General features: G+C 61.8%; 2 protein-coding genes across 2 annotated transcripts; one reads left to right on the top strand and one right to left on the bottom strand.

Annotated features, from left to right (window-relative positions):
- Window positions 1-5,017: 5,017 nt before the first annotated feature.
- On the bottom strand, window positions 5,018-6,720 carry LOC136137276 (prostate stem cell antigen-like). Its single transcript, XM_065895685.1, has 3 exons — window positions 6,669-6,720; window positions 5,501-5,608; window positions 5,018-5,232 (listed from the first exon to the last, which is right to left on the bottom strand). Exons 1-3 carry the CDS (start codon window positions 6,718-6,720, stop codon window positions 5,018-5,020), a joined length of 375 nt encoding a protein of 124 aa, XP_065751757.1.
- A 9,624-nt stretch (window positions 6,721-16,344) lies between these two features.
- Window positions 16,345-19,519, top strand: JRK (Jrk helix-turn-helix protein). Its single transcript, XM_065895160.1, has 3 exons — window positions 16,345-17,920; window positions 18,747-18,913; window positions 19,400-19,519. The coding sequence occupies exons 1-3, from the start codon at window positions 16,345-16,347 to the stop codon at window positions 19,517-19,519; spliced, it is 1,863 nt and encodes a 620-aa protein (XP_065751232.1).
- Window positions 19,520-20,166: the final 647 nt, after the last annotated feature.

Below are 20,166 nucleotides of genomic sequence, written 5' to 3'. Positions count from 1 at the left end.
ACAGTAGGTGTCCTCTTCCTCTTTTCTGCGAGGCCGGGAGGGAAGGCCCAGAGAAGGCCCGGCCGGCCGGCCTCCAGGCCTCTCCAACGAAGGCGTTTGCCAGTGGCCCTGGAGGCCGCCTCCTTAGGTCAGTACTGGAGTCCCGGGATGGGTGGGTTTAAGGAGTGGTCGCTGAGGTCCCAAGGCTCTGAGAATGCATCTGGCAGCACCTGGACTGAGGCAACTGGGCTTTCATCCAGTCCACACCCAGCCTGGGCTCGGGTTGCGGGGTTCTTGAAAACCCCTGAAGAAGGAGATCTAGGGGTAGCCCTGTTCCACAGTCCACGCTGGGGCTGGGCGGGCTCCCATGCCACGTTCACTGTCAGGGCAGAGGCTGAGTTTGTTGCTTTTCTGGCTTTGCTTCTGGGGCCAGCAGCTGGGCAGAGTGGGGTCTGGGTTTTCCTGGGCCTTGGATCTGCTTGGATACTCCCAGGGACAGGGAGCTCGTCTCCTATCAGGGCAGGCCCAGCTGCCCTAGGAAGCCCTGGCGGTAAGGAGGCCCTTCCCGCACACTGCTCGGGCGTGTCCCTGTAATGCTCTCCCTGCCCTGGCTTGGCTCTGAGCTGTCTGTCCGGGGGTGAGCTAGCTTCTCAGGGCGAATAGAAGAATGACATATTCTTGGAGCCCCCCTTTGCTGCTCCTCTGAGAACACAGCCTCCTTGTCACCCACCTTGTCCCGTCCCCCCAGGGAGGGCCCCGAAGCTAGAGACCTGGTTCTGGAGATGTCAGTGAAGTTTGGTGAATGAGAATCCAGCCGGGAGCTTATGAGACCCCTGCCCCCAACTTCCTCACAGCCTGTGCTCCCCCCACCGCCCTGCCCACCTGGCTTCCTTCTGAGCTTCTGCTATCCAGGAGGCCACCCAACACCACACACACACACTGCACATGCTGTTGTCCCTGCTAGGGGACCCTCCCTGCCCCATCTGCCCCTTTCCTGAATCCCGGACTGGGCTAGATCCCCAGAGCCCTGGTCTCACTCCACTTTTTCTCACAGATATGATCCGTAGGCAGGGGGTGCTCTCTCCCTGCTGGACCTTGAGGCCAGGAGGCCAGGGCCTGGTCTGTCTCGTTGATTGCCAAAGCCCAGGGCCAGCGGGATGCCCAGTGCACCGAGGGCCCTCAAAACGTGAATGCTGTAAGGACCAGCGCCTTCTCTGCCCCCCCTCCCCCCACCATCGGGCCGCTTCAGTCCCACACAATGGACGCAGGCATCTTGTGATGGGTCACTGGCCGTTTATTGGGAGGCTGGAAGGAGTCCTGGGCGCGGAACCTCGATCCCTTCCCTCGGCCCTGGCCTGGAGTATCCAGCAGGGTGGAGGAGCAGAGGAGGGGTACTTCTGGGTCCCCTCGGTTCCTCAAGGACTCTCGTGTCTGGGGAGCACCGGGCGTCACCGCCAGTGGCAGGCCCGCAGCCTAAGTTCTAGCGGCTGCCTGCTTGGATTCGAGGCTCCAGACCCAAGAGGAGCGGGGGCTCAGGATGCCGCCCGGCAAAACAGGAGCCGCGGTGCGAGTGGCCGGAACGCGGCGGGCAGCCCCTGGGCCGGGACCCAACCTCGGCCCCGCCCAGGCCCCGCCCAAGCCCCGCCCATCCCCGCCCCCAGAGTGGCTCCCGGCCCCCGCCCGGCCCGGCCCGGCCCGGACCCCAGCAGCGCCCCGCGTGGGGCACGGATCCTGGCGGCAGCAGCTCTGTGGGCCCTTTTGGCCCAGCCCGTCCGCGTTCGAGGGCTCACATGGGTCCGCGCACGCCTTGGTCACCACCACAGTGCCACGAAGGGGTAGCCTGCGGGCGGGACAGAACCAGGGTCGCGAGGGCGCAGACCTGTTTGTCCGCAGTGCGAACTGGGGGACCGGCCCATCGTGGACCTGAAACTCAGTTCCGTAAAAAGGGGGCGGTCTCCCTAACAGAGGGTAGCTCTATCGCAGCCCTGGGGGAGACCGACTCGATTACTTCTGTGCTGGGGTTCTTTTCTGGGTGCTGTCTGCCCAGGGCGAGTCCCGGAGCCAGCGTCCCTGGTGAGGCAGACCTGGGCCCCCAGGGCATGTGCTGACGTTCAGGCAGCGGGCCACGGTGGTGGTCCAAGCATTGGGCACAGGCGAACTGCTCACCTGCGGGCTGCCCCAACACCCCACATCTTTTGTGGGGTGGATGGATGGGGTCCCAGCTCTGCGCCCTGCAGCTGTGGGCGCTTGGGCAAGAACTCTGCATCTCTTCTGACTCAGGAAGGGCCCCCTGGGGTACTCCAGGACTGCACAGCACCTACTGGAGACCCACTCTCCTTCCCATCTAGCTTGACTCCCTGCTGCAGCTGGAGTCCAGTGGGGAGGGTGGGGACATTCCCGGGGAGCCAGACCAGTCATCAACCTCAGCCCTGGCGGAGAGACGTCCAGCCGAGCCAGAGTCCTCAGGGGAGGAAAGCCCAGGACTTGGTGTGGCTGGGAGCTGGGGCCAGGGCGGGAGATGCCCACTCAGGGGCCCGATTTGGGGTGGGCAGGAGCCCTCTGTGCGACCCCGGGTCAGCTCCTTCACCTCTCTGGGCCTCTTTCTACCGGGGTTGGAATGCAGCCTCACCAGTTCTAACTAACTGTGTGATCTTGGGCAAGTTGCTTCACCTCTCTGTGCCTCGGGTTCCTCCTCTGCACAGCCCTGCCCCCAAGGGGGGAGGAATGAATGAATGACTGCAAGGGAGGCGGCAGAGGAGTGCGGGGCCCGTGGTGAGCGCTATGCCATGTCTGCTTTTGTCGTCACCTATTACTATAGATGCAGACAGACCAGGACAGTATCTCTCCCACGGAAGATGCTCGGCAAGTGGCATCTTAAAAACAAAAACACGTCGGTCTGTCCGGAGGATCACCTCAGCCACCACGGGGGTGTCTCGTCCTTACCAAGGAGAGATAGAGGTTTAAAAAAAAGGAAAAGCGGTTTCCTGAAGAGAGTGTGACCAGGTGTGTAAACTCACAGGATGCTCCTTATTCTTGCACAAGAAGCGTCACCATGAGGGTGAAAATGGGGACGGAAAATGGGGACCATCCTAGGGCGTGGGGAGAGGGTTCTGCACTTCCTCTTTCTTGCTTTCCCACAGTTTCTGACGATGAAGTGGTGTGGGGTGGAGCAGGTGGGGGTCCCAGTCCAGACGCTGCGTTGGGCTGGCTCAGGGACCCTGGGCTGCCCCTGCAGGTGGCCCCTATGCTGTCCTCACCCTTGGAGAGGCAGAGGCCCCGTCAGCCCTCCATCCCCGCGGTGCTGGGTCGGGAGCGCTCCTGCACCTCCCGGGGCCTGTCCCTCTTCTGGAGGCTCAAGGCTGCGTGACCTCAGGGATGGCTCAGGAGGCGAGAGGAGGCCCCGGGTTACAGGGCATGGGGACCCACCCGCCATCTCTCTCCTCTCATGTTGACCCAAAGAATTCAAACCACTGGGGCACCTCACCTCCATGAGCCTTGGCCCCAGGGCGGAGCACCCCTCCACAGGGAGGCGCTAAGGTGTGGGTCGTCCTGGGCTCTGAGTGCGGGGACCTCTGGTCTCCTCTGCCCTCCAGACGTCACCAGCCGCAACACTGGGCTCCCTGGGGTGCCCTGGCCTGGACTCGGGTGAGTGCGACCCCACCCCACCTGCTGCTGTGCCAACCTGGAGGGTCTCTCCAGTACCCGGGTTCTAATCCTGCCTAATCTACCACCCAGCGCCTGGTGTGGGCTGGAAGCACCGTCCTGTGCAGGCAGGTCTCACCCAGGGCCCGGCCCTCCGTGAGCCCTGGTGCCCGAGGGCAGGGGCCAACTGGGTTTTCAAAAGGACTTTCCCAGGTATGAAAAAGGCCAGGCAGGGGCCGCGTCCCCTGGGGCTCCCCCAGGCCTCACAGTTAGTTACCCCGGAAGGAGCCCCAAGCGTGCGATGGGAGCATCCTAGAGAGGGGAGGGGCCCGCGGTCGGGGTTGGGGAACTGGCTCAGCACTGGAGACCCTCTTGTACAGTTTGAATTTTTTGCTCTGGGTGTGAAGCCCTTACAACAAACAAAATAAGAAATTGAAGAAACAGACAGAGGGGCTGTCCTCAAGCTGAAGGGGGAGGACAGGGCAGGGGTTCTGGCGGCCTCATGCAGCAGCAGCAGCCCCTCCCACCCAGAAATGTCTCCATGCCTTGAAGTCTCTGGGTCAGTCCTCACAGCAGAGATGGGTCCCAGTGAGCATCTGAGGCTCAGAGAGGTTGAGCAACATGTGCGAGGCCACACAGCAAGAGCCGGGAGGTCCCAGGGACACGGCCTTGCAGCAATGTCCTCCCTTCTAGGAGTCAGACATTTGCTCCTGCCCTGGCCGGAGCCAAGTGCACAGCCACAGCCACAGACGTGGCCCCCAGGTGGCAACCCTTCACAGCCCTGGACCACAACCTTGACCTCAGCCTGCAGGCATGCAAGGACAGGTTCTCTGCAACCAAGCCCATGGGCCTTTATTAAGGGCCTACTGTGTGTTGGGGTTGCTGCTGCCCCAGGACCCCTATGAACATGGGGAGCTGTTCCCCCCTCCAAGCTTCATCTCTTGGGGCTCCCAGGACCTCCCACCTCTGACCCTAATTCTACTCGGAACATTTCCTCTCAGCCTTTTTGGGGCCCTCCTGAGAGCCTGCTTCATGCTGGGTGCGGGGGACACCACGGACAGGACCTGGCTCAGCTCGTGGAGGGGGCAAGTAGGGAAGGCTTCCTGGAGGAAGAGGTGCCTGAGTGAAGGTTAAGGGGTGGGTCGGAATATTGGGAGGGGGTCTGATGGGCCATCTGCACGCTGTTCCACATCACAGAGCGCAGCCTGCCGGGCGGTGGGAGCTGGGCTGGAGTCCTGGAGGGAGCCAGGGAGGGCTGGAAAGGGCAGAGGGGCATCGCCCGACCTGAGTTAGGGTTCAGAAGGGGCCGTGACTGGACCGGGTGTGTGTGAGGAGTGCCCCCCGGGCCCCTGGGCACCACTGCCCAGCATGGGACACAACAGCGTCCTCCTGGATCCTACAGCTGCCCGGGGCCCCAGAACAGCAGCACACCAAGAGCGGTGAGCAGGGTCAGGGTGACGATGGCCGGCTGCAGGGTGTGGGCCCCGCTGGCGTTGCACAGGTCAGTAGAGCAACATGTGACGTTTTTCTCGCCCACGTAGTAGTTCTCTGAGTCCTCCACACAGTGCGAGCTGCAGCCCTTCCTGATGAGGGTCAGGAGATCAACAGCACCTGGGCGAGGCATGGGGACCACTGGGCGAGGGCCGGGCCCTGGATACTCACCCACCAAATATAGATGGGAAGCTGGGCATCTATATTTATGTGTGGACAGGAGAACAAGTGGGCAGGTGGACAGAAGGCTGAACAGTCCAGCGCAGAGACCTAATCCCAGGCCCTTTGAATCCCTGCCAGTGGAGGGAAGGTGCAGGGCTTCTAGGGGATGGTGCAGGGGGCAGGGCAGGGGCACAGGGAGGCCTGCGGGGACAGCAGGGCCACTTACGGATGCGCTCGGTCCAGCACTGGGTCTCAGAGTGGCTGCAGTTCTGCACGTGCTGGCAGTCCTGGTTGCTGACCTCGGCCTGGCAGGAGTAACACTGCAGGGCGGTGCCTGCAAGGTGGGGGTGGGGTGGAGCTCAGAGGCTGCCCAGCCTGCCCTCCCACACTGCGGGGGTGTGGGGGGAACCTCTTTTTCTCATAGGTCACACAGTAGAGAGCACTGTCTGGTACACAAGAGCCACAAACTGGGGGCCCCTCACAGGGAGGGCACCATGCCCACCCCCTTGCTTCTAAGGCCCTGTTACAATGCCCACGCTCCTGAGAGGGACGCGCACCAGGCAGGTGAGGGCAGGATGGACAGGACCCTTCACACTCCCTCTCAGCATCCCCCTCCCCCCAACCCGGAGCTGTGAGCCCGGAGGTGCGCCCCTGGCCCCGCCCTGCTCTGTCCCGGGGGGCAGTGGCCCCAGCTGTCATGATGATTAGGTCTCCTCTGGGTAAAACAATGATGAAGCTGGGATCCATGTCACCCCAGTGCCAACAGGTTCCCCACGGCCAGCCTGTGCTCGGGCACCACACACGCTGGCCGACCCGTGTGTCCTCGGGCACCACCATGATCCCTGCTTTCCAGAAGAGGGTGCTGAGGCTCTGAGGGCTTTACTGATCACCCGGGGCCCTGGCCCGGGAGAGTCCCTACCGGGCCTGAGTCCAGACTGGAGCAGTGCAGGCCCACAGCCTACCCCTGCTGCCCCCATCAGAAGCCGGGGCTGGGCCTGGGCAGAAGGATCTCTTCCCTCCGACCCTCTGTGGCCCTTCTTCACTTGAGGCCCTTTGCCCCTGTGCCCCCCACCCACTCCACAGGCTCTCTGCGCATACCTCCAGCAGCCAGGCCAGCCCCACGGCGCTGGAGGAGAGACCCCCGTGCTGCCCAGCCTGCTCCCGCCTCGGGGGACAGCTAGGAGATGACCCGGTATCCTGGCTGCACTAAGAGCTGCCCCAGGGGGAGCTGGGTGGGGTCAAAGCCCCTTCTCCGCGCCCCTGCCTCGTGTCCTTCCGCCCAGCCTGCCCCCTCCTTCCTCTCTGCCCCTCTGGCCTTCCTCGATCATCCCCCCCCCGCCCCCCGCCCCGGCCCTGCTCCCCCCACCCTGCCCCGTGACCCCCTGCGGTCTCACCTGGCTGCAGGGCCAAGACAGCGGCTAGCAGGGCAAGGAGGACAGCCTTCATGGTGGTGGGTGGGCAGCAGGGAGCAGACCTTGGGCGGCTTTATATGGTTCTGCTGGCTGGGGTGGGGGGGGTGGCTGCCCACAGTCAACACCAGTAGCTTCCTGGCTGCAGGGCCCCAGGGCGGGGCAGGTCCCAATCTCCAGCCCCCCCGACGGCTGCACCCTCCCGCTCCCTTTGGCCTTCTTTCTGCTTCGGGAAGGCAGAGCCTGCCCGGGGCAGGGGCCATTTCTCAGCCGCCCCAGGACGAGGCCGCAGACCACTTCTTCACCACCTCAGAGGGGCGGCAAGGCCAGAGAAAGGAGAGCGTATTCCCCAGATTCACTCACTCTTGTCTTTGAGCCCAGGTTGAGGGCCCCTCCCTCGGCCCCACTGTGCTCTGTGTGGGAGCCATGCTGACCCCTGTGGCTGAGTCCCACTGGGGTGACAGGCCTTGATCAGATGGCACAATCAGCAGGAAGGAAATGTGGGCTGCAGAGAGGGGGCCTGGTGGGGACCTTCTGGGGAGGCTGCCAGGGCGCGCGGGTGTGGAGCACAACGTACGGGCCGGAGCTGCGGGCCTCACCCTCATGACCTTACTCAATACCCCACCACACCGTGGCACTTTAGCTGCAAGGGAGTCCTGGAAATGCCGTGTCAGTGGCCTCTGCGGGACGAGGAGGTGACAAGAGCTCGGCACTGGGCCAGATATTTTCCATCCAGACCCAGGCCCCCTCTCCACCCTGTTTGTGTCCTGGGTCCCATAAGGATCCTATAAAGGCTTCCACTGGCCAAGACCTGAGGGTGAGATGCTCAGCAGTCAGGCCACCTGTTCTGCCGCACCTGACGCCTGGGCCACCATGGCGTCACCAGCCTTCTCCCATCACAGCAGCTCCAGCCAGCCTCTGGGACTGGCCCTTCCCCTCATTCCTCTGCACCTGGGAGGGCCAGTGGCTCCTGGCTGCTGTTGCCCTGGGGGCCATGAGTGGTCCCTGTTGCCCTCTCAACCTGACCCTCCCTTTGTGCCCAGTCTCCCTGGGACCCCTTGGAGTGTCGACCAGGTGGTGGCAGGCACAGGCTGCACCCACTGCCTGCTGGCCCCAGGGTGTGTCTGGGGGCACGAGCTCCTCCTACAGGGGGAGAGGGCCTCTCATTTCCTCAGGTCTTCCTGGCCCTGTGGATGGCCTCGTGGAGCACATCTCACTCCCCTCCTTGGTTTACCCCCCAGAAAAGGGCCCAGGGCACGTCAGGGGTGGAAAGGATGTTGCCAGGCGCAACATCCTTAGGGGAAGGGGCTCCGTGGGCCGCAGGGAAGGCCGAGGGGCAGTGGATGCCTCGCAGTGGGGGGCAGCCTGGGAGCAGGGTGACAGGGCGGTGTGGGCCAGGGGTGCCTTGAGACCCGGCCCTCCCGGGATTCACAGCACTCCTGGGGTCTACCCCAACTCCAGCCCCCCGGCTCCCCCAAGGCCGGGCTCTGTCCCTTGGAGCCTGGGGCCCAGAGAGGGAGGAACTTGCTCAAGGTCACACAGAGGTGAGCGTGTCCCCTGCACCAGTGCACCTTCCTTGCCTACGCTACGTGCCTGGCACTTTCTCTCTGAACGTGCCCCCCCCCGCCCCCCGCCCCCTCAGCTCAGCTGCCTCACGTGGGATGTAAAATGTTTGTGCCTTCACTGTTCCCTTGTGGGGCTGCCGTCTGCGCCCCTCCCCCACCCCAGTTCACGGGGAGCTGCGGTGCCCTGGGCTGGGGCCTTTCTTATCTGTTTTGTGTTCAAGGCACCCAGCACCTAGCACCAGCCTGAAGCACTCATTCTTCAAATATTGACAGTTGCCCGTGTGTTCGCTGATGTGATCTGATATGAAGTGGTTGCTGTAAGGCAGTGGTTCCCAGATGGGGGCGTTTCCGTGGCCCAGGGGACGTTTGGTGGGGTGTGAAGACATTTTCAGTCGCCCGAATGGGGGTGCTCCTGGTGTCCAGGTGTGCAGGCCGAGAATGCTGCTCCACACCCGGCCGTGCACAGCACAGCACGACACAGTCCTTGGCTGACGCAGGCAGGACCCGCCGGGAGCCCCGGCGGTGACGCCGCTTTGCTGGGGTTGGGACCCGCCACTCTCCCTTACGATTTTTCCCTTTGTGGTGGGAATCTCTGCTGTATTTTGGAGGCACGTAATTTGTCTGGTTGCACAGATTCACAGCCAGAGAGGAATTTGCCAGGATGAATCCTACCTGGACTCGGCCATGTCTGACGTAGAGAGGGTCTGGAGGAGACTTTGGGCTTTAGGGGTTAGTGCGGACCCTGTAATGAGTTAAGACTCCTGGGCTTATTGGGATGACGGGAATGCGCCGTGCATGTGAGAAGGACGTGAATTTCGAGGGCCAAGGGCGCAGTGCTATGGGCTGAACTGTGTCCTCCCCTAATTCATATGTTAGAGCCCTAACCCCCACCCTGATGGTTTTCAGAGAGGGGGCCTCAGGGTTGGATGAGGTCATGAGGTTGGGGCCCTCACGATGGGATTCGGTGACCTGAGAAGATGTGGCACCAGCTCTCTCTCTACCACGCGAGGATACAGTACGAGGGAGCCACCTGCAAACCAGGAATAGAGTCCCCACCAGAACCTGCCCGCCCAGGAACCCTGATCTCAGACTGCTGCGCTCCAGAACTGGAAGAGAAAAAATTCTCTTGTTTATGTCACCCAGACTCTGGAATTTTGTCATGGCAGCCCAAGCTGACCGAGATAGATGACCTAATGGACATGACTCAAATATAGAAGACCACGGCTGTGATGCCCTGTGGACAGTTATTAAACTCCACTCCTCATAACAGTTTGAGCTCTGACCTGGGCCCCAAACTGAGCTCTCACTGGGGTCAAAGCCTGAGCGCCGACCCTGGGCCAATGCTGAGCCCCATCCCGTCACTCATGCACTGGGCATGCAGTGAGCCTCAATGGAGCCTGGATCCTTTGGTGGGATCCAGCTTTCCGGGAAGGCCTGTGGGGGCGTGACTGCCTGCGGTCCCTCCACACAGGAATGGGGTCGAGGTGTGGCTTCGATGTGACTTCCCCTTAGCCCCCTTCCTTTCCTCTGCTCTGCGGCCACCTCCTAGGACTCCAGATTTTCCTGTTCTCTCGTGGCCCTCCACCTGCCCGCCCAAACCGGTTGGGTTCCCTGGAAATCCTGCCTGTTCACATAGCTCAGAGATTTCCCTGATCTTGTCAGTGTGAAGCTGGGGCTGCTAGGACTGGTGGTGGGGCTGGGCACTGGGGGGAGGCAGGCTGTGTAGGGTAGACCCACCTCACAGGGGTTCCTTACCAACGGGCCACTGCCACCTCCTGGGGCTTCCACGTGGTTCCACACTTTCATGGACATCAGTTTTGGATGAATTCATTATTTTATGCAGAATTAATTAAAAAAATAAAGATGGGGTATTACTGCAAAACTGCAACTGAATTCTCTTCCACATTTGTAGACATTTTCCTTTAGAAAAATGCATGTATCACCAGGAGGGTAATTGGTGCACTGCCAGATCCCTGACAGATTGGGGAGAGTGTCCACAGTGCCAGGCTCCCCATTATAGGTTCTCAAAATTAAAGCCGTGTACTGCAAGCTCTGACTCTGTGAGGGTGTCTCTGTGTGAAAACTGCATGTGGGAGCGACCGTGTGGAATGCATGTGTGAGGGTGTGTTCCTGGGTGAACAGTGCACGTGGAGGGCGTGTGTAAATGCGTGTCCCACAACTGAGTGTGCGTGCAGGGCACTGAGACCCCGTCCACCTGATCGGTGTGCCAGCCCCACACCGTCTGTCCTGGGCTCAGGGGTCTCTGTCCCCAGAGAGCCCTGGTCGCAGAGGTGCCCCTCCTGTGTGTTCCCGAGTCCTCAGGGCCTCGGGGCCTCTCAGGACTGAGCCCCTAGCCGGCCCCCCTTCTCCTGTCCACTCCTACCTCCCCGAGTAAAGTCGGGGAGCCAGGAGCTCTGGCCACACCCCCAGCCCCCAAGTAAAGTCCTCTCTGCTGTGAGAAACCCTCGCCCTGGCTCTGGGGGGACCGGACATCTCTCCACCCGAGGGTCTGGAACCTGGGCTGGGTGCCCAGCATGGCGCAGGCCAAGGGCCATGGGCAGAGGGGCCACAGCACTCAGGAGCCCCGTGGGCTTGGAAGACAGTGAGAGCAGGACCTCGCCAGGCCTGGTGGCCCAGGAGGACCTTTCTGGGGCACGTGGGATGCCACTGGAGGGGGCGGTGAGGGGGCGTCCGCTCAGCCAGACCCTCTCCAAGGCCTTTGGGCTGTGGACAGTCTGGCTTGGTGGGGGGCCTGACCCTGTGCGTTGGGGAGATACTTGGGGGAGGGGGCCCTCCATGCCAGGCTTCATGTGACACCAGGGGATGGTCTTCCTTCTCCTTGTCTCTTCCCGACCCCTTCCTCTCTGCCAGAGTGGACTCAGTCCTGGAGACGAGGCCCAAGGCTCCCAGTGTGATCGTGGGAGCATCGGCCCCAGCAGGTTCTGAGGGGAGCAAGAGATCCGGTTCCCACAAGGTGGCCGCAGAGTCCATGCGGGGATGAAGACGGCCTTCCTGGGGTCAACCTCACCATCCCCGGAGACCCCAATGGCTAAGGGCCCTCCAGTCCGCCGTGGGGCAAGGGCAGAAGCCAGGGCCAGGGGAGGCAACAGCGGGTTCAGGGCGGCCTGGGGGGAGTGAGCAGAGGCCAGACGCTGCCTGGATGTGGAGGGCAGAGCGTGGGGGGTGGGGGGACAGAGAGTCAGGGACGACTCCGCGTTTTTGGCCGGAGAGATGGAGACGTGGAGCTGCCACTCACCGCGGTGGGTGGTGTGAAGCTGGAGCCCAGCCAGGGGAGGGGTGCGAGCGCAGGTGTAGAAATGCCGGCTCGAGGGTTAGAAGGCTACGTACGTCGGGACGCTGGGTAGGGCACAGGCGGCTAGAGTTTGCGGGAGGGGTCCTGGCAGGAGGCATAAATTTGGGAGCTGCCTGCCTTTGCTGGTAGGCACAGCAGGAGACTGGAGGAGATCCCAGGAGGGGGCATGGGCAGAGAGGAGAGAGCCGAGGGGTGAAGCTGGCCCGTTGGGAATCATCAGGGGAGGGTGAGGAAGGAGGGCCAGGGGTGGTCGCGTCCTGGGAGCCAAGGGAAGAAGGTGAACGAAGAGGGAGAGAACTATGCAAATCTATCCTAGTTCCCTGTTGCTGCTGCAACACATGACCATAAACTGGGCTTAAAACAACACACAGGGCTTCCCTGGTGGCACAGTGGTTGACAGTCCGCCTGCCGATGCAGGGGACACGGGTTCGTGCCCCGGTCCGGGAAGATCCCACATGCCGCGGAGCGACTGGGCCCGTGGGCCATGGCCGCTGAGCCTGCGCGTCCGGAGCCTGTGTTCCACAACGGGAGAGGCCACAACAGTGAGAGGCCCCCGTACCGCAAAAAAAAAACCCCAAAACCCCCCCACATTTATCACCTTACAGTTCTGGAGGTCAGAAGTCTGATGCGAGCCTTACGGAGCTAAAAATCAAGGGGTCCACAGAGCTGTTTCCTTCTGCAGGCTCTTTTCCGTCTCCTGCAGGCCCTGCATTCTTGGCTGGTGGCCCCTTCCTCCATCTTCTAGGCGCACACTCCATCCTGCGGCTGCTGTCACATCTCCTTTTCTCCCTCTGCCTGCATCCTCACATCCTTCTCCGGCTCTGTGCCTCCTTCCTCCCTCTTATGAGGACCCTGTGATGACACCGGGCCCATCCTCATAATCGGGATAATCTCCCATCTCAAAAATCGTAACGCAATTGCATCTGCAAAGTCCCTGATGCCATGTGAGGTGACCCAGTCACCGGTTCTGGGGATTCGAGCTTGGACGTCCTCTGCCCCCCATGCAAAATACATTCACCCCATCCGAAGGTCCCCCAAATCTCAACTCATTACAGCATCAACTCAAGTCTGAATCTCATCCAAGTCTCCCCAGCTCAGAAATTTCAAATCTCATCATCCAAATCATCTAAATTAGGGGTGGATGAGGCCAGAGAGGAGGAAAACAGCGTTGGCCGGTGGACTTCGCAAAGGGAGGGGCTCAAGCACTGCCCTCCTTCATCAGAAACGTCCCCACACAAGGCCTCCCGGCTGGGGGTGCCGGGCCCACCCTGCCCTGCTGCCACCCCTGCCCAGGACAAGAGGCCCCGCCTTTTCGGCCCAGAGATGCACCCATCTCCGAACCCGAGCCTATGGTCACCGCGCGCCCGCCGCTACCCGCGGAGACACAGAAACGCCGAGTCCCCCGGGCCGCCTAGAGCGTCCCGGAAGTGGCTGGGGGAAGGCGGAGCGGCGCGGACCGGCGGGGGGCGGGGCGTTTCCGGCCGGCGGTGGCGGCTCGTGGTCAGCAGGTGAGTGGCGTTCAGGCTTGCGGGGGCGCCGGCCGGGGCCCGGGGCCGAGCTGCTGGTGCGGAGCTTCCCCCGGGCCCCCGAAACCGATCTGGTCTCTCCGCAGCCTCCCTGCGAGCCTGGCCGGGGCTTCCCCCCGAGGAAGGACCAGACCCCGAGGTCCCTTCGCCAGGAAGGAGCCGGCCTGAGACCTGGCCGCTTTCTTTTCTTTTTGGTTTTTGCCTTTCTGCCCCAGACGTGGCCCCCGGCGTTAGAAACGCTGTCAAAACAAGCCTCTCCCCTAACCCGAGCCGTCCCCCTGCTTCGGGCTGCCCACGGCCCCGCACCTGCGCCCACGAAGTAGGGGTCTGCGTGGGTAACTAACTGCCCGCCTCCCCTCTCTGCAGGGTGCGCACCCCCATGTCCGCCCCTGACCCAGGACCCCTCCCCATTCCCTCTTGCCCCTCAAGACTTAATCCAGCCCTTCTTCGGGCCGGAACACTTGTGTCCGGAGTATTTTTCTGATAGTCGCCCCGCTCCCCACACACGCCCTTGCACACTACTGGCTACTGCCGAGGAAACGTGGTTTCTCACATCCTCCTCCTAAATTCCTCAGGCTCTCCTCTAAGGAAGAGCGTCTCCCCGCCTACAGGAAGGGGCAGAATGCAGGTGGTGCCCCACTCTTCTCTCTCCTGCCCCATCTCTGCCCCTGTGGCCCAAGAGGGTATCAGTGGCAAGGCTTAAAACCGTTTTAATTTTTTGGCCGTGTTGTTTCCTTTTGGTTTAAGAAATTGTTTCAGAAGTAATATCTGAATTTCACTTTTAAAGGAAGTTTTTGTCTCTCCAGCGGGACCGGTGTTTCCATCTCCCTTGTATCAGGCTCAGACGTGAGGAAGCGTCCACAGTGAGCCCGTGTCTGGCGCTGAGCCTCCTCCCGGTGCCACGTCTGGCCCTTCCTCCTGCCTTTTGTGCTTAGAGTCAGTCCCTCGCAAGTGACCGGGGGTCCCCTATTTCCTCCTGGTTTTTATGGTGGTTTTAAATTAAATGTTTCCTTAAGGATGGATTATGGCCTTTAGTTCCCTCTGCTCTCCACAGGGCCAAGCAGTGCACAGTCACACTGTCCCCCAGTAAATATTGCGTTAGCCGGAAAGGTCGTTCGGGATTTTCCCTAGCATCTTATGGAAAAGCCTGAACAAACTTTATAGCCAAGCCAATAGAATGAAAATAGGTCCCAGCACCCGCACTTTGCAGACCAGGAGACTGACTGAGAAGGGTTAAAGGGCGTACCTTGGGCTGGCTGCTGACATGCCTAGGATTTGTCTTTGGGACTCTTGCTACATCTGAATAAACTTCATTTCTGTTGAGCTGTGGTCTCAAGGGGCTACCTTTTTATGTTGCACGCGTGAGTAGTCCTGTGGCCTCACCCGTGGCGTGAAGTTGGACAGAGCCGAGTGTGAGGGTTCGGGAGGGAGGTGAGGTGGGAGTTGCTGCCTTTCCACGCTGGGACCTGGCGACGGATGCTGTCAGCTGCCTGTGGTGCTGCCTCGGTGACTGGCAGTCCCTCCCGGGTGCGAGGGAAGCCAGGGGACACAGCTGGCCGGGAGGGAGAAGACAGGACTCGTGGCAGACACGCCACACGGCCCGAGCAGACCAGCCAGGGCTGGTCAGTGTGGGGATAACAGCTCTTCACTCCTCGGGGGCTGGAAGAAGTTGGCGTTTTACCAGGTGACGTGTGACAGGGCTGTGATTCTCACAGGCTGCCCAGGTCAGCCAGGACCATCTGCTCAGTCCTACATGTCTGCTCCACGGAGCAGGGAGGGGTGGGGGGCGTTTGGGGAAATTGTCATAAAGGGATGGACATGACCAGCTGGAAGGGACTGTAATGACCCAGATCTTTATGAGGATGAAAGGTAGATGATGATGAAAGACAAGTTAGACCAGAGCTGTGGGGTTTATATAAGTCACTTTCCTTTATGTTCTCTTACTAGCTTTAACCAAAGACGTGTATGTCAACTTAAACACAAAGTTTACTACTTACAAGGATATATAACTGATGCAGGAAGACCACCCTGCTCCCAGCGGGGCCAGAAGACAGTTCTCGTATTTTTGTTTCCAGCATGAATTAGTAATTTATTCATAGAGTGTTCTCGATCAACAAGTATTCAGGAAGCCCGCTCTGGCCTGGCCATTTCCAGTGTCTTGTGTGTGTGTGAGGCAGGGAGGGTGCGTGTGAGTGTTGTTTGCACGCTCACGTGTGACTGTGCTTCCAGAGGCATCCTTGGCGTCTGAGCATGTCGCTGTGGGGACCAGTAGCTGAGAGACTGGCAGCCCCTCTGGGAGGAGCCCGAGGCCTACCAAGGCCTGGTTTTCTAGAAGCAGTTTGGGGCCTGCTGTCAAAGAGAGGGTTTGAGGGGACCTTGTTTCAGAAGAGGTTTGCAGGTTCCTCAGCCCCGGAAGTCTAGAGGAATCCCTGCCCCCTGCAGCACCTCCATCCCCTGCCTCGGCCGCCCTCAAAGGAACAAGGGCTTTGTGAAGGTGGATAGGTCAGGTGGGCCGAGAGCAGCTACAGCGGGAAGGTTGGTTCTGGAGGTGGGACGTGGCTCTGAGGTCGCTCAGCGCCTATGGCTTCCTTGCTTTGTCCAGTGGCATCGCCCTTGGCGTTTTTCCCGGGAGGCCAGGTTGCTTCCAAGAGAGCCACTTTCAATTTGGAGCCATAGCGAGCAACTCGGAGGTCACTGTGGAAGCTGAGAAGTGCCAGTGTGCCCAGCGCGCCAGGCAGCCCCCCTCCGCCGGGCAGGCCTCTTCCCTGCACCACCTGCCGGCCAGCTCGCGTGTTCATCGCCTCCATGACACCGTCCCCTGCCGCTCCCCAGCACGTCGAAAGTAGCGGGCTCCGTAACGTTTTTCTTTCTTCCCCTTTTTGCTTTCCAGCTGCTAAAGCACGATGTGCGTGAGAGAGGCACCCACGGCTCAGACGGTGAAATCTCGATTTGCCGGAAACCAGCTCCCGGGGCCCCTTTACCCTCCGGTCCGTGCTTGAAGGGAGAAGCTGCCACCGTCCCTGCAGAGAAGGCTGGAGGTTCCAGCCGTGGAAGCCTCGGGTGGCTGACGCTCGTCCCCCCTGCAGAGAGGGCCGGGAAGCTGCCCGAGCCCGGAAGAGGCCTTGGCTCGTGGTGGGCCCGTATCAGCATCAGCAGGACGCCAGTGGGCGAGGGTGTTGGGAGGGGAAGGAGGGTTGGAAAGTCCTCCAGTACTGGCTCAGGTGCGACCCCTGTCGGCCGGGACGAGCCCCCTCCTCATGGCCTCCAAGCCGGCTGCCGGGAGGAGCCTGGGGGAGAAGCGCAAGAGGGTGGTGCTGACCCTGAAGGAGAAGATGGACATCTGCCGGCGCCTGGAGAAGGGGGAGAGCAGGAAGGCGCTGATGCAGGAGTACAACGTGGGCATGTCCACCCTATACGACATCAGGGCCCACAAGGCCCAGCTGCTCCGCTTCTTCGCCAGCTCCGACTCGGACAAGGCCCTGGCGCACCGGCGCACGCTGCACACGCCCAAGCTCGAGCACCTGGACCGCGTGCTGTACGAGTGGTTCCTGGTGAAGCGTGCCGAGGGCGTGCCCGTCTCGGGCCCCATGCTCATTGAAAAGGCCAAGGACTTCTACGAGCAGATGCAGTTGACCGAGCCCTGCGTGTTTTCTGGCGGCTGGCTCTGGCGTTTTAAGGCCAGACACGGCATCAAGAAGCTGGACGCGTCCAGCGAGAAACAGGCGGCCGACCACCAGGCTGCAGAGCAGTTCTGCGGCTTCTTCCGGAGCTTAACCGCCGAGCACGGCCTGTCCCCCGAGCAGGTGTACAACGCCGATGAGACCGGCCTCTTCTGGCGCAGCTCGCCCAGTCCCAGCCCGGAGGGCGGGGCGGTGCCCGGCCCCAAGCAGAACAAGGACAGGCTGAGCGTCCTCATGTGTGCCAACGCCACGGGCTCGCACAGGATCAAACCCTTGGTGGTCGGGAAATGCGGCGGCCCCAAGGCGGTCCAGGGCATCCAGCACCTGCCTGTCGCGTACAAGGCCCAAGGTAACGCGTGGGTGGACAAGGAGATTTTTACTGACTGGTTCCATCACATCTTTGTGCCCGCGGTGAAGGAGCACTTCCGAGCTGTGGCTCTGCCCGAAGACAGCAAGGCCATCCTCCTGCTGGACGGCTCCCGCGCCCACCCGCGGGAGGCCGAGTTGGTTTCGGAGAACATTTTCACCATCTTCCTGCCCGCCAGCGTCACCTCCCTGATCCAGCCCATGGACCAGGGCATTCGCAGGGATTTCATGAGGAACTTCATCACCCCTCGCGGCACGCTGCAGGCCTTCACCCCCCGCTGCAGCGTGCACGACGCCGTGCTCGACGTGGCCTGTGCCTGGAACGCGGTGCCGGGCGCCGTTTTCAGCCGGGCCTGGAGGAAGCTGTGGCCCGAGGTCACACTCGTCGAAGGCTCGTCTTCAGAGGAGGAGCCCGAGCGCCTCAGGACGAAGCCTCCCGACCAGACCTTCGTGCACATCCCCGGGCTCGGGGGAGGCGCCCCGGCCCGCCTTGGGAGCGCGGCCACGGGGAGTCCCGAGCTGGCCGAGGAGGGGGTGGGTGACGAGGCGGCCTGGGAGCAGGCGGCTGCGTCCTTCGATGCCGTGGTGCGCTTTGCGGAGGGGCAGCGCTGCTTCTCGGCACAGGAGGTGGGCCAGCTGCGCGCGCTGCGCTCCGTGTTCGGCAGGCGGCAGCAGGCACAGCGGCGCGGGGCCCTCAGGGCCGCCGTCAAGCTCGAGGCACCCTGGGAGCACGCTGGGCCTCGCGGCGCCCCGCCTCGCTCCCCTCTGCCCGGCTCGTCCACAGCGGGTGAGGCCTGAGGCAGCAGGGCCCGACCTGCGGTCTCAGGGGTCACATCCCTCAGGACGGCCCGCCCCGTCGGGGTTTTGCCGTGTGGCCTGTCGGGCCACATGGGCGCCAGGGGGGTCTTCCTGAAGGGCCCACCCAGACCCAAAACGTACCGGAGCCTCCGGTGGCCGGAAGCCAGCCTCATGTTCTCTGGCTGAGCCTTGCTGTGTCCGAGGGTGGAGATGTCTCTCTGTCCAGGTGGGGAAGAGCCGCCTTCAGCCGACCAATGGCGGTACCCGATGCCACTTGACCGGGCTGGCACTTCCTGTGGCCCGCCGCTCCCCTCCTCCAGGACTCAGTCTGCTGGTCTGGGGGCCAGCCCTGAGTCGGGCAGGTCACCGAGGGCGGGACTCAATAGAATAAGAGTCGGTGTGGCCCCTGCCTGTGGCTCTACAGGCCACACGTCCCCCTTCAGTCGTGAGCTCACGTAGCAGCACAGGTCTCTCAGAGTTTCTCCATGTTGCCAGCACGTCCCGCCTCTCAGGCTCAGACCCCAAGATGCAGCAGGCTGCACGCCTACTTGATGTGGTAGAATTGCTCCGTTAAAGCCAGCAGGAGCGGGCGGCTGGGCCCGTCACCTCAACGTGGGGCCACAGGGCACTGCCAGTGTTTCGAGCATCTTGGCTCCGAGTCCAGCCTACAGGCCTCACCCCCCATAATTTCACATTTACAGTCTCTGCATTAATAAACTTTGACCAGATGTTCAGAAATTAGCCTTAGGCGATCTAACAAAAACAGTAAAGCACGCAGCTGGGCTGTCTGGCAGGATTTGAACTCCTGTTTTCAGCTGTGGAAAGCTGGCTGTGCTGGTGGTCTCGCAAAGGCCAGTCGCAGGATGGCGCGGCCGTGTTTCCTGTGTTGCAGCTTATTCCCAGCCTCTGTTCCGCCATGTCGCTCGTCAGCACAGCCGTAGGACAGAGAGCCCCTTATCGGCCGTGGTCGCCCTCTTCGAATGTACGTGAAATGGGTGTGCTTTTCTGTGCTCTTTTCACTGCTTCGCCTTCAGTTGCATCCCCTTCTTGGGTAGCTGAATCGGCACGTAGTTTTCATTCCTGTGTTTGTTGCGTGCCGAGAGCCCTCCGTGAGAGCCGAGGAGAGCTGAGAGCTTGCTTCGCAGTCGGCTTCTCTGGTGTTTCTACATCTTTCCCAGCAGCGAGGTGGCAGTCACGGCCGGCCTGGCGCTGCTCTAGTGCGGTGGCAGTCATGGCCAGCCCGGCGCTGCTCTGTGGACCGTGCGTTTCCTGCTTTAAATGCGGGTATGAAGATTGTGAAACAAGCACAGATCGTTTTCACAGTGTCGTTGCTGATTCTTTGGGCCAGATTGCCTCCTGCTGTGTTGCCACATCGGTTTCCTTCCCGTGTATGGGGCGACATCTGTGCACCGTGTACTTCTGTGCCACTTTTGGACTCCTGTGCGTCCCCTGTGTGGTTGAATTGCAGCTGCTTGAGGTGTTGACAGGGTTAGACGTTAGGGGCGGCAGCGTGGAGATGGACGGACACGCGGAGAAGCTCCCTCCCCACTGTCAGCCCCTCGACCCCAGCCCAGTGGTTCTGGAGTAGCGGGACTGTGCTGGGGGGGGACGGCCCCCCGTGGGTGCTGTGTCCCCACCAGACTGTAGACCCCAGGCCAGACTCCTGTCCTGCCCTCACAACCTGCCCCCATCCTGGCTGTGTTGTGGCGATCAATGAGCACTCATCACCGACCAGCTGAGGGAGTCTGTCCTCCTTCCAGGACCAGACATGCCCCCTGTGCTGCGTTGTTCTTCAGGGGCAGGACTCGGCTCTGCCTGCTTCCCTCTCCCCTAACGAGCCGGCACGCCCCCTCCTCATGGCCTCAGTGCTGGAGATCCTGGGCGGTGCGAGGTTTCTCGGGGTGCAGCGTGAGGTGCGCGTGCCCAGGGAGGACCGGAGCCCGGCGGCGCCCAGCCGCCCATGGGTGCCCCCGCCTCTGCCCCACCCCCGAGTGCCCACCCCTGGGGCTTTGCTCTTCACTCACCATCCAGTTTCTGAGAGGCTCAAGGGGTCAGAATGTTCTGGTCTCAGAATCTTTCCTAAACAGTCTTAGGGGGCCCCACTGGACTGGGTGCGAAATCGGAGTCGGGTGGGAAGGCCTCCTCATCCGCCCGTGCATCGGCCCCTCTGTCTCCTCTCCTGAAGCCCCCGGGGGCAGTGGGGTCTCCGTCCCGCTGGCAGAGCCTCTGCCAGGC

The sequence above is a fragment of the Phocoena phocoena genome, chromosome 17 (genome assembly GCF_963924675.1).
Source record: "Phocoena phocoena chromosome 17, mPhoPho1.1, whole genome shotgun sequence".
Taxonomy (NCBI): Eukaryota; Metazoa; Chordata; class Mammalia; order Artiodactyla; family Phocoenidae; genus Phocoena; species Phocoena phocoena.
This window is presented reverse-complemented; position numbering and strand designations above follow the sequence as displayed.

Bases quoted from the DNA above. Each gene is read 5' to 3' on its own strand.
- LOC136137276 (XM_065895685.1), bottom strand. From the start codon at position 6,720: ATGAAGGCTGTCCTCCTTGCCCTGCTAGCCGCTGTCTTGGCCCTGCAG. The intron at 5,609-6,668 runs GTGAGACCGCAG...CCCACCTTGCAG, and splicing joins TGTCTTGGCCCTGCAGCCAG to GCACCGCCCTGCAGTGTTAC. The intron at 5,233-5,500 runs GTAAGTGGCCCT...TGCCTCGCCCAG, and splicing joins GTGCTGGACCGAGCGCATCC to GTGCTGTTGATCTCCTGACC.
- JRK (XM_065895160.1), top strand. From the start codon at position 16,345: ATGGCCTCCAAGCCGGCTGCCGGGAGGAGCCTGGGGGAGAAGCGCAAG. The intron at 17,921-18,746 runs GTGAGGCCTGAG...TCCTGTTTTCAG, and splicing joins GCCCGGCTCGTCCACAGCGG to CTGTGGAAAGCTGGCTGTGC. The intron at 18,914-19,399 runs GTACGTGAAATG...GTTGAATTGCAG, and splicing joins CGTGGTCGCCCTCTTCGAAT to CTGCTTGAGGTGTTGACAGG.